The sequence below is a fragment of the Sminthopsis crassicaudata genome, chromosome 4 (assembly GCF_048593235.1).
Source record: "Sminthopsis crassicaudata isolate SCR6 chromosome 4, ASM4859323v1, whole genome shotgun sequence".
NCBI lineage: Eukaryota > Metazoa > Chordata > Mammalia > Dasyuromorphia > Dasyuridae > Sminthopsis > Sminthopsis crassicaudata.
Genome location: NC_133620.1, coordinates 212,600,868 through 212,614,805, shown reverse-complemented (window position 1 = coordinate 212,614,805; position 13,938 = coordinate 212,600,868). Strand labels below are relative to the sequence as shown.

General features: G+C 33.9%; 1 protein-coding gene across 1 annotated transcript in view; it reads left to right on the top strand.

The window, feature by feature from the left end:
- The window catches only part of MANEA (mannosidase endo-alpha), a 67,225-nt gene that overhangs the window by 7,198 nt on the left and 46,089 nt on the right, over nt 1-13,938 (top strand). The window contains 1 exon segment of the mRNA XM_074310273.1: nt 1,282-1,867. Coding sequence (XP_074166374.1) covers nt 1,321-1,867 — 547 coding nt within the window. The 5' untranslated portion in view covers nt 1,282-1,320.

Below are 13,938 nucleotides of genomic sequence, written 5' to 3'. Positions count from 1 at the left end.
AGGTTTTAATTGACTGAAGAATCATAGACAAATCCTAGAAAAAGCTATTTGTGTAGCCCTTTAAAATAACTTAGGAAAAAATAATTATCAGCAGAAAATGCTTGGGTTTGAATTTTGATTTTGAGCTTTACCAGCCATGTGATCATAAGAAATAATTTCACTGACTATTTCTACTTCTCAGTATCTCTACTTCATGGGAATATTGTGAACATCACATGAGAAGGATATCATCTCCAAGTCTTGTCCAACTTCTCCTGCACTGGGTAATCTCATCACCCTGACAACCACACAAAAGGAGGATCAGATTCAGGCCTGGCCATGGGAAATATAGATAGAAGAATTCTAGATAAAAGAGTTTAAACTTACAAGGACTTCTATTAGGATGGTGGCAATTGTGGAGATTAAGGGAGTTGAAATTTTACTAATTAATGAAGCTGTGCCTTCTTTTAGTTGTTTATCTAAATTTTCTAAGCAAACAGGGCTTAAACTCAGGTAATCAAGTGCTTAATTTCTCTCTTAGTTTAGAGCATATATGATTAAGTACTAGATAACCAATGAATAAATACATTCTTGTAAACCTCTACAGCAAAAACAAAATTGCAATTTCCAACATGGCTTGCTATCAGCGAATTTCCTCCCCCCCTACCTCCCCCAATTAACAGTTTAAATTGTGAACATTTAATACCCATTTCTTAGGAATGGTTTTCACTGAGGCTTTCATTGAGTCAGGAACTAATCTTTTTTTTTTTTTAACCTTTTTTCCTCTTCTTTGTATTAAAAGGCTGTTGTTTCCCTTGGTCATATTCTGTACCAGCATATCATTTATAGTGAGTGAAAACTCTTGTTCTTTGGAAGAAAGATATGGAGTAATCACTTTGATGTGGAATTTTGAATACAAACTTAATTAACCTAGAGGTAATTTCTGTTAATTATTAGATCTTCCTGTTAAAAATAATACTTAGGAAATTTTAGCATACAATAGGATTTCTCCTCTCTTAGTAGTAGTTTATATTTAAAAAGTTAAATAGATTTCACTTATTCTGACTACATTTGATTAGCATTTAAATGAAATTGACAACTCCAGACTATTTTTACAATTCATATAAAGTATAAGGCTCAGAATTTCATCAAAATTGATATTTAAATTAGTATTTACATAATTTTTCCTGAGTTTCTTTATGTGTGAATATTAAAGAATATATTTTTTTAAAATTTTGATTATATAGGAAAGTATCATTAATTACTATTTGCTAATTTTTTTTTTTCTTTAATAAATTGCAGCTGGACATTTGTTACTTTGGATTCTAAAATAATGTCAGCATGGCAAGATTTCGAAGAAGAACGTGCATCGTTTTGTCACTTTTTATTTTGTTTATTTGCTCCCTGATGATGGCTTTGAAAACTTTGAGACCTGATAGAGCTGTTTTTGGGGATCCATTTGGACTTGACCTTCTACCAGAACTTCGCCAACGCCAAGTCCACTTAGAAACTAAACCTGACATGCCAAATGGTGCCAGGGATGATAGCATAACACACAGTAAGAATATAAAGAGCGTTGCTGCCAATAGTCTAAAAATTCCAGTGGTTCCTGAGATAAACATGGAAGAGTTTCCGTCCCCTAACTATAATTTTCATGTGTTTTACTATACTTGGTATGGAAATCCACAATTTGATGGTAAATATTTACATTGGAATCACCCCATCTTGCCACATTGGGATCCTAAAATTGCTAAAAATTATCCAGAGGGCATCCACATTCCTCCAGATGACATTGGGTCCAACTTCTACCCTGAATTGGGAACTTACAGCTCCAGAGACCCTAACATCATAGAGACTCATATGAGACAAATGCGCTCGGCTTCAATTGGTAATGATTTTTTTATTTGTTATTTTGATTTAGTTGTGTCAATATATTGATATTAAACTTTATAAATTGGTAATCATTTTCTAGTTTATAAGGTATCTTTATGTGTAAAGGCATTTATGGGATAGTAGATTTCTGGATCTAGATAAAGAAAATTTGAATTTTAATCCCAATTCTGACAGCAACTTTGGCCAAATCATTTAAGATCACTTAAATTCCTCATGATATAGTGGAAAGAACACTGGACTTAAGAGTTAGAGGAAAGAGCCAGGTAAAAACCCAGTGCTGTTAGCTATCTAACCCTAAATAGAACACTTCATCTATATGGGTTTAAGTCCTTACTTGTAAAATTAAGAGATTAAACTAGATGATTTCTAAGTACCTTCTCAACTTTAAATTCCTGATCCTGTGATGTCTTATGTAGGGATATTACTTTCATTATTTACCTTCCAGAGCTTTTGTAAAGAAAATCCTTTATAAACACTTTAAAATGTTATTGCTGTTGTTGTTGTGACCCTAACCCAAATTAAAACCTTTTGACTTTTAGTAAGTTTCCTCAAAACCCAGGGGAAATTACCTTTCAGGACTGCTGTTAATTATACAAACTCTTCTGTTTCTTTTCCATTTTTTTTCTTCAATTCATTTCATTCTGCATATTTCAAAAATTATTTAATAGTGCCAGAGAGAAGGTAGAAGTAATAAATTTCAAATTAGCTAATGATGTACCCATTTTTACTTGATTTAATAAAAGGTTTGGTATTAAAAGTTAACAGTGGCCAGAAAAAAATTTATAATGTGAATTTAAATTTTTCCAGTTCAGGTTGCTTCAAGTATTTCTTTTGAATGCATCAGATGCTTTTCAAAGGAATCCTATTAAAAGCTCTTTTGCAAAGTAAATAATCTTTAATTTTTCTACTTATGTAAATCTCAATTTTTAGAACCTTGGCATTCTCTAAGATAATAATCTCAAAAATTTAGAAATTTACCTTATTTTAAGTGAATTCTCAAGTGGAGAAAAAAAAAACAAACAAACTTGGAACTCTTAGAGAATCTGAGGGTTTCAAAGTAAAGGTGTGAATATGTTATGAGAAACAGTAATTATGTTCCAAGCACTGGCCTAACAATCCCCAAATTCCTGTTATATTATTGTAATATTATCAATTAAGTATTTTGGAATTATGAACATCTATTAAAAAGCACTTACGTCTTAAAGGAAGCTTTATGAACTTGACATGGGACCTTTCAAGATAAAAGTAGGGAGGCTCTGTAAAGTTGATATAGTCTGATTTGCCAGTTTGGGGCAGGGGTGTGGGAAGCATGAGCAGGAAGACTTAGATTCTTTACATTCAGTACTAAAAATGGTATAAAGAAGTCAGGACAGCTGGGATGTTTAGAAAATGAAGATTAATTTTGAGTTGAGTAGAGGGTTGGGGTGGAATCAGGTGATAGTGAAGAAATAAGTTTGAGTTCTCTACTGTGTGAATTATGATTTCTAACAAGTTTTCAAAGAAATATAATCCCTTGGTCCCCCATTCACCATTGCCACTATGCCTCATACCCAGATTTGGCTATTTCAATTCTCGGGACATAGTAGCATAGCACTAACTCCTCCAATATCATGTCAACAAGCAACAGCAGTCTCAGCACATGAAAGCAGTAGATTTAGGCAACTCCTGTTTTGTCTCCTAGATATACAAGACAGCTGGTAGTTCTCCTTTTTGAGAGAATCTCATGCTATTACAATATTTTGAATACACTAATGATGTGGCTTAATATTAGAATTTAAATCTCTCTCTTCACACTTTACTATCATGTAATTATTACTTTCAAAAATACAAAATAATCATGATAAGAGTTCTATTCACCAATTGATAATTTGGAGCCTGAATTTTGAACCTTGTATTAGTGTATAAGCAGTAAAAAAATCTTTTAAATGTCATAACCTGACATGAAAATACAATGTTATGTAGAAACATAAATTCATCTTGTGGGGTGTTCTTTACTACATCTTCAATATACAGTTATTATAGTCTGAATATATAATTGCATCCAAATCTTATTATTAAACTAAATTTTGGGGAAATGATGACTAGATAGCTTTGTAATAAGCTTGTCAATAAATATTTTTAGAATTTTATCACTCAAGTTTTTATTTTATTTATCATAAAATTTTTTAAAAGGGTATAAAAAAGAAAATCTTTAGAAAGATAACATTTAAAAAAGTAATTTTTCCTTTCATTTTCAGAGCTTTTGTATTTCCCTATTCCCTCTAGCCAAGTAGTGGAAATTTGTCTATTTCAAACCTTTTATTACCTACGTCGGATGAGAGGGGAAATAAGCCAGCAGAAACTTAGATCTAAACCTTCTGGGTTTCAGAAGTAGTTGGTTTAATATATTCTAGCCTTCTACCTCTAAAAGAGATAAGTTTCACAAGTCACCGTGTACTTTTTTTTTAAAAAATTTATACATTTATTTTCTTAAACTGACTTTTCATGACTACCATATTAGTGGTTTTTGTTTGTTTGTAAATTTTTATCTTCCCCAATTACATGTAAAAACAACTTTTTTTTTTTTTTTTGGTTATACATGTATTTTTTTTTTTTAAACATTTTCTTATGAGTCATATTGGAAGACAAAAATCAGAACAAAGGGAAAAACCATGAGAATAAAAAAAAAAAGTGAACATAGCATGTGTTGATTTACATTCAGTCTCCATAGTTCTTTCTCTGGATGAAGATGGCATTTTCCATCCAAAGTTTATTAGGATTGCTTTAAATCACCGAACTGCTGAGAACCAAATCTGTTGTTTTATCCAACAATTCGTTGTAATTTTTTCCTGGTTCTGTTTGTTTTACTCAGTATCAGTTCATATAAATTTTTCCAGTCCTTCCTAAAAACTGCCTGTTCATCATTTTTTATAACACAATAATATTCTGATATTTTCTTATGCTATAAATTATTCCCCATTCCCCAATTCTCCAGCTGATGAGCATCTACTCATTTTCCCATTCTTTGCCACCACAGAGTTGCTACAAACATATGTGGGTTCTTTTCCCTCTTTTATGATTTTTCTTTGGAATATAGTAGCGGTACTTCTATATCAAAGGGTATGCACATTTTTATAGTTCTTTGGACATAGTTCCAAATTGCTCTCCAGAATGGTTTAATCATTTCCACCAGCAATTCCACCAACAAGTCATTAATATCCCAGTTTTACCACATTATCATTACTTTTTCCTGTCATCTTAACCAATGGGAGAGGTGTGAGGTCATACCTCAAAAGTTGTTTTAATTTGCATTCCTCTAATCAATAGTGATTTAGAGCATTTTTTTGTTTTTTATAGTATGACTAAAAATCTAAAATCATCTAAAAATTCTATGTTTATATTCTTTTATCCTTTCTCCTTTGGGGAATGACAGTTATTTATATATTTCAGAAGTGAGGCAACACTGGTGGCATTTTTTCCCCCTCGCTTTCTACTTCTTTTCTAATCTTGGTTGCACTGGTTTTGTTTGTGCAAAAATATTTTTATTTAATGGTACCAAAGTTGTCCATTTTATATTTCATAATGTTTTCTACTTCCTTTTTAGCTATAAATTCCTTTTCCTAAGATCTGATAGGTAAACTATCCCTTGCTTTCCTAATTTGCTTTTCATCCTTTATGCCTAAATCATGTACCCATTTTGACCTTATTTTGGTATACAGTGTAAGATGCTGAGTTTCTGATATATTTTCCAATTTTCACTGAAATTTTTGTGAAATAGTGATTTTTTATCCCAGAAGATAGAGTTTGGGGGTTTATTGAACCATTGATTACTATAGCCATTGATCATGTGTCATGTGTATGTAACTTATTACACTGATTCACTGTTCTATTTCTTGGCCAGTACCATATGGTTTTGATGACTACTGCTTTACCGTAAAGTTTTTAGATGTGGTATTGCAAGACTACCATCCTTTACATATTTTTTTCATTAATTCTCTTGATATTATAGACTTTTGTTCTTCCAGATGAATTTTACTATTTTTTCTTGCTTTATAAAATAATTTTTGGTAGTTTGATTGTTATGGCACTGAACAAGTAGACTAATTTAGGTAGAATTATAATTTTTATTATATTATCTCAGCTTACCTATGTACAATTGATATTTTTTCCAAATTTTTAGATCTGACTTTATGTAAAAAGTGTGTTGTAGTTGTGTTCATATAGTTCCTGGATTTGTCTTGGCAGGTAGACAGACACTCAAATATTTTATTTTGTTTAGTCATTTTAAATGGAATTTCTCTCTTTTGCTGCTGGGCTTCTGTTAATAACATATGGCGAGTTGATGACTTGTGTGAGTTTATTTTATATTCTGCAACTTTGCTAAAGCTGTTAATTATTTCAAATATATTTTTAGATGATTCTCTAGTATTCTCTAAGTATATCATCATATATATATCATTTGCAAAGAGGGATAGTTTTATATCCTCATTGCCTGATCCTAATTCCTTTCATTTTGTTTTCTTTTCTCACTGCTGAAGCCAACATTTCTAGTACAAAGTTGAATAATTGTGTGTTAATGGGCATCCTTGTTTCACCCCTAATCTTATTGGGAATGCATCCAATTTCTCAACATTACACTGAATATTTGCTGATGGTTTTAGATAGATGCTGCTTATCATTTTAAGGAAAACTTCATTTATTCCCATGCTATAGTGTTTCTTGACTACTATATTATAAAGAATATTCCTCATATCTAAATTTAATTCCTTTTGATTTCTTTAAATTTCCCACTTCCATAATAACAACTCAAGGACGTTCTTAAATTATAATCTAATTAATATGATTTTGAAGTACTGTATAATTAATAACCCACAGTAACAATATACAGCCTTATTGTATTCCTTTTGTGATCTTAAATCAAAGAGTTGTTTTGTGGTTGCTTCTGATTTGCTTTTTGGCCCAAATATATGTTCCTTAGGACACAAATAAGATGATTTGGAACTCCCATCTCCCATCATTGACTCATGACTGCATGAGTCAAAGGCTTTAGTGTAGCAATAAAGCAGAAGGGAATATTTTTTTCTGGAACTCCCTTGTTTTTTCCATAATCCTGTAAAATATTGATAGTTTGGTCACTGGTTTCTCTACTTCTTTTTTTTTTTTTTTTTTTTTTTATATATATATATATATATTTTATAATATTATCCCTTGTATTCATTTTTCCAATTTACCCCCCCTCCCTCTATTCCCTCCCCCCGACAACAGGCAATACCATACATTTTACATGTGTTACAATATAGTCTAGGTACAATACATGTGTGCGAATATCATTTTCTTGTTGCACAATAAACATTAGAATCCGAAGGTACATGCAACCTGGGCAGACAGATATTAGTGCTAACCATTTTCAATCCCCTCCCATTGTTTCTTCTCTGGGTGCAGCTACCTCTGTCCATCATTGATCAACTGGAAGTGAATTGGATCTTCTTTATGTTGAAGATTTCCACTTCCATCAGAATACATCCTCATACAGTATTGTTGTTGAAGTGTACAGTGATCTTCTGGTTCTGCTCATTTCACTCAGCATCAGTTGATTTAAGTCTCTCCAGGCCTCTCTATATTCCTCCTGCTGGTCATTTCTTACCGAGCAATAATATTCCATAACCTTCATATACCACAATTTACCCAACCATTCTCCAACTGATGGACATCCATTCATCTTCCAGTTTCTAGCTACAACAAAAAGAGCTGCCACAAACATTTTGGCACATATATGTCTCTTTCCGCTCTTTAGTATTTCTTTGGGATATAATCCCAGTAGTAGCGCTGCTGGGTCAAAGGGTATGCACAGTTTGACAACTTTTTGGGCATAATTCCAGATTGCTCTCCAGAATGGCTGGATTCTTTCACAACTCCACCAGCAATGTATTAGTGTCCCAATTTCCCCACATCCCCTCCAACATTTGTCATTATTTGTTCCTGTCATCTTAGCCAATCTGACAGGTGTGTAGTGGTATCTCAGAGTGGTCTTAATTTGCATTTCTCTGATCAGTAGTGATTTGGAACACTCTTTCATGTGAGTGGATATAGTTTCAATTTCTTCCTCTGAGAATTGTCTGTTCATATCCTTTGACCATTTATCAATTGGAGAATGGTTCGGTTTCTTATAAATTATGGTCAGTTCTCTATATATTTTGGAAATAAGACCTTTGTCAGAACCTTTGTTTTTAAAAATATTTTCCCAATTTGTTACTTCCCTTCTAATCTTGTTTGCATTAGTATTATTTGTACAGAAACTTTTTAGTTTGATGTAATCAAAATCTTCTATTTTGTGATCAATAATGATCTCTAGTTCTCCTCTGGTCATAAATTCCTTCCTCCTCCACAAGTCTGAGAGGTAGATTATCCTCTGTTCCTCTAATCTATTTATTATCTCCCTCTTTATGCCTAAATCATGGACCCATTTTGATCTTATCTTGGTATATGGTGTTAAGTGTGGATCCATATCTAATTTCTGCCATACTAATTTCCAGTTTTCCCAACAGTTTTTTCCGAATAATGAATTTTTATCCCTAATGTTGGAATCTTTGGGTTTGTCAAAGATTAGATTGCTATAGATGTACCCTTTTTTGTCCTTTGTATCTAATCTGTTCCACTGATCTACCGGTCTATTTCTTAGCCAATACCAAATGGTTTTGGTGACTGCTGCTATATAATATAGCTTTAGATCAGGTACACTTAGACCACCTTCCTCTGAGTTTTTTTTCATTAGTTCCCTTGCAATTCTTGACCTTTTATTCTTCCATATGAATTTTGTTGTTATTTTTTCTAGGTCATTAAAATAGTTTCTTGGGAGTCTGATTGGTATAGCACTAAATAAATAGATTAGTTTGGGGAGTATTGTCATCTTTATTATATTCGCTCGGCCTATCCAAGAGAACTGAATGTCTTTCCAATTATTTAAATCTGACTTTATTTTTGTGGCAAGTGTTTTGTAGTTTTTCTCATATAATTCCTGACTTTTCTTTGGTAGATGGATTCCCAAATATTTTATACTCTCAACATTTGTTTGGAATGGAATTTCTCTTTGTATCTCTTGCTGTTGCATTTTGTTAGTGATATATAAAAATGCCGAGCATTTATGTGGATTTATTTTGTATCCTGCCACTTTGCTGAAATTTTGAATTATTTCTAGTAGCTTTTTAGCAGAGTCTTTGGGGTTCTCTAAGTATACCATCATGTCATCTGCAAAAAGTGATAGTTTGATTTCCTCATTTCCTACTCTAATTCCTTGAATCTCTTTCTCGGCTCTTATTGCCGAGGCTAGCGTTTCTAGTACTATATTGAATAGTAATGGTGATAGTGGGCAACCTTGTTTCACTCCTGATCTTACTGGGAAAGGTTGCAGTTTATTTCTATTGCATATTATGCTTACTGACGGTCTTAAATATATACTCCTGATTATTCTAAGGAATAATCCATTTATTCCTATACTCTCAAGAGTTTTTAGTAGGAATGGATGTTGGATTTTGTCAAATGCTTTTTCTGCATCTATTGAGATGATCATATGGTTCTTATTAATTTGATTATTAATATGGTCAATTATATTAATAGTTTTCCTAATATTAAACCACCCCTGCATTCCTGGAATAAATCCTACTTGATCATAGTGTATTATCTTGGAGATGATTTTCTGAAGTCTTTTTGCTAATATCTTATTTAAGATTTTAGCATCAATATTCATTAAGGAGATTGGTCTATAATTTTCTTTCTCAGTTTTCGATCTACCAGGTTTAGGTATCAGTACCATGTCTGTGTCATAAAAGGAGTTTGGTAGGACTCCTTCATCCCCTATTTTTTCAAATAATTTATATAACATTGGGGCTAATTGTTCTTTAAATGTTTGGTAGAATTCACATGTGAATCCATCTGGCCCTGGGGATTTTTTCCTGGGGAGTTGATTAATAGCTTGTTCTATTTCTTTTTCTGAAATGGGACTATTTAAGCAATTTATCTCCTCCTCTGTTAATCTAGGGAGCCTATATTTTTGGAGAAAGTCATCCATTTCACTTAAGTTATCAAATTTATTGGCATAAAGTTGGGCAAAGTAACTCCTTATTATTTCTCTAATTTCCTCTTCATTGGTGGAAAGATCCCCCTTTTCATTTGTAAGACTATCAATTTGATTTTCCTCTTTCTTTTTTTTGATCAAATTTACCAAAGGTTTATCTATTTTATTGGCTTTTTCATAAAACCAACTCTTGGTTTTATTTATTAATTCAATAGTTTTTTTACTTTCAATTTTATTGATTTCTCCTTTTAATTTTTGTATTTCGAGTTTAATTTTTGGTTGGGGGTTTATAATTTGGTCTTTTTCTAGCCTTTTAAGTTGTAAGCCCAATTCGTTAATCTTCTCTTTCTCAATTTTCTTCAAATAAGCCTCTAAAGATATAAAATTTCCCCTTATTACTGCTTTAGCTGCATCCCAAAGATTTTGATATGATGTCTCATCATTATCATTATCTTGGGTGAAATTGTTAATTGTTTCTATAATTTGCTCTTTCACCCAGTCATTCTTTAAGATGAGATTATTCAGTTTCCAATTACTTTTTGGTCTATTTACCCCTAACTTTTTACTGAATGTAGCTTTTATTGCATTGTGATCTGAGAAGAAGGCATTTATTATTTCTGCCTTCCTACATTTAATTTTGAGATCTTTATGTCCTAATATATGGTCAATTTTTGTATAGGATCCATGAACTGCTGAGAAGAAAGTATATTCCTTCCTATTGCCATTCAGTTTTCTCCAAAGGTCTATCATACCTAGTTTTTCTAATGTTCTATTTACTTTTTTAATTTCTTTCTTGTTTGTTTTGTGGTTTGATTTGTCTAAATCTGAGAGTGCAAGGTTGAGATCTCCCACTATTATAGTTTTACTGTCTATTTCTTCTTGCAGTTCTCTTAACTTTTCCTTTAGAAAGTTAGATGCTATACCACTTGGTGCATATATGTTTAGTATTGATATGGCTTCATTATTTATGCTACCTTTCAGCAGGATATAGTTTCCTTCCTTATCTTTTTTAATGAGATCTACTTCTGCTTTTGCTTGATCTGAGATAAGGATAGCTACCCCTGCTTTTTTGGCTTTACCTGAAGCATAATAAGCTCTGTTCCAACCTTTTACCTTTACTCTGTATGTATCTCCCTGCTTTAAGTGTGTTTCCTGTAGACAACATATTGTAGGGTTCTGCTTTTTGATCCAATCTGCTATCCGTCTCCGTTTGATGGGATCGTTCATCCCATTTACATTTACAGTTAAAATTACTAATTCTGTATTTCCTGCCATTGTATTATCCCCAGATTATACTTTTTTCCCTTGACCCCCCTGATCCCCCTCCCCGATATTTAATTTACAGACCCCCCTTGTGACGCGCAACCCTCCCTCTTTTTTTTTTTTTTTTTTTTAGGATCCCTCCCCCCTCCCTCCAAGTCCCTTCACTTATTCTCCTTTTCCTTTCCCCTTTTCCTCTCCCCCCTTTTAATGAGGTGAGAGAAAATTCTCTGAAAAACAAATATGTTAATTATTTACTCTTTGAGCCTCTTCTGATGAGAGTAAGATTCACACAATGATTCTCCCCCTCACTAAGTTCCCTCAGATATTGTGTATTTTCTATGTCTCTTCCTGGGATGTAGTTTCCCTCTTTTTATCATTCCTTCCCCTTTTTCTGAACCGACCTCCTTCCCTTTACCACACCCCCCTTTTTTTCTTTTATATCAGTAAAATCAAATTATCCTTGAGTATTTTTTATATACCCACAACAAAGTTACAGTTCTCAAGGGTTCTGTGTACCTTTTTCTGTTTCTCTTCAGTCTTGTGGATGTAGATCAAATTTTTTGTTTAAGTCTGGTTTTTTTCTTAGAAACATATAGAATTCCTCTGTTTCATTGAATGACCATCTTCTTCCATGGAAAAAGATGCTAAACTTAGCTGGGTAGTTCATTCTTGGTTGCAGTCCTTGATCTTTTGCCTTACGGAATATCAGGTTCCAGGCCCTTCTATCTTTTAATGTGGAGGCAGCCAGATCTTGGGTGACCCTTATTGTGGCACCTTGGTATTTAAATTGTTTTTTTCTAGCTGCTTGCAGGATTTTCTCCTTTGTGTGGTAATTCTGCAGCTTAGCCACAATATTCCGTGGTGTTCTTTTTTTAGGGTCTATTTCAGAAGGAGTTAGATGAATTCTTTCCACATCTACTTTCCCTTCTGTTTCTATTATCTCTGGACAGTTCTCTTTGATAATTTCCTGTAAAATAGAATCTAGGCTCTTTTTTTGGTCATAGTTTTCTGGAAGTCCAATAATCCACAGATTATCTCTCCTAGATCTATTTTCCAGGTCTATAGATTTTCCCAGTAAGTATTTGACGTTGTTCTCCAGCTTCTCATTTTTTTTTGTTTTGTTTGACTGATTCTTGGGTTCTCTGTGAATCATTCATTTCTATTTGTTCCATCCTGACTTTTAAGGAGTTATTTTCTTCTTTCACAGTTTTTAGTTCTTTTTGTAAATGCCCAATTTCGTTTTTAAATGAATTATTTTGCTCTATTGAGTTTTTTTCCATTTCCCTAATTTTTTTTTTTTTGAGAATTATTTTCTTTTTCCAATTCAGAAATTCTATTTTCTTGAGACTTTTTTATCTTTTCCAATTCAGAAATCCTACTTTCCTGTGTTTTTTTAACCTTTTCTAATTCACTAATTTTGTTTCCCTGCATCTCCTGTGAATTCTTTATTTTTTCCAACTCCAATTTCAGGCCATTGTTATTCTCTATCATAACTTCCCTTTCTTTTCCCCATTTTTCTTCGATCTCCCTCAATTTCTTAAGAGCTTCTTCTAGGAGAGAGTTATGTGATGGGGGGCAGGAATCGTTCCCCTTTAGGTTGTTATCTGATTCTCTGCTGTCAACTTCCTCGGGGTTGGACACCCGCTCTTTCTCTGTATAGAAGGAATCTATGGTTTTTCTAGCTTTTTTGCTCATACTTAAAAAAAATCTTTTGGGGTCTGTCTCTGGGGTAGGAAATTATTTACTTCTTTACCAGCTTCCTCCCAGACCGGATGGATGCAGTGGCTCCTGAGCCTGAGCTAAGAGAGAGCTCTGGGAGAGAGTTCCCCACCCTCTCCCTGGAAGTGCCTCAGAGGTGATTAGCACTACTGTGCTTCGAGGGCGTAGAATAGTGAAGACAGCAAGAAGCCCAGCCTATGTGTCCGGGTGGGGAGTGGGTGTCTGCAGCAGGTGATGTAAGAAGCCCCTGCGCTCAAACTGGAAGTGTCTGCCAGAAACCGCGGTCCCTAGTTCAAAGGTTCCGCTTCTCTGGGACTTCCTGGAGCTGAGTTCCACTCCCTCCAGCTAAGCTAGGCAGTGTGTGTTGCCTTGGGCCGTATCCACCCACTTGTCAGTCTCTTAACTATTCTCAGGTGGTAGCTGAGGCCACACCCCGATCTGTGCCTGAGTCACCCCCAGGGTCCGGGGAAAATCTAATCTGAGTTTTAAAATATTTTGGCTTTCTCTTCTGAACTGCTAAATAATTAGCAGAGAAGAGCTAACAGCCTGTGCCAGATTCCTTTACCTCAGTGGCTTCTCTGATCCCAGAGCCCCTCCCAGAGCAATGGGCGCAGTGTGCCCCTACCCCACCGTCTGTGCTGGTCTTTCTTATTCCTCCCCTGAGAACTGACCTTTCCTGTTGAAACTCCATATTCTCTTCAGCTGGTAAGTCGTGCTTCCAGTCCTTGTGGTATCTATCAGTCCTGAGCTAATTTTGAGACTTAATTTATCTAATTGGTTGTGAGGGAGTGAGGACGTTCACTGAGTCGTGTGTTTCCTCTCCGCCATCTTCTTCTCTACTTCTTTAAAAACCCATCTGCTCTTAATGGTAATTCTCAGAATTGCTGAAGATTGAACTGCAGAATAATCTTAAGTATAACCTTTCTGGCATGTGAAGTGAGCACAGTTGTTCAGTTATTTGAATATTCTTTGCATTGCCTTTCTTTAGGATTGGGAAGTAAGCTGATTTTTTTCCAATCCCTTGGCCATTGTTT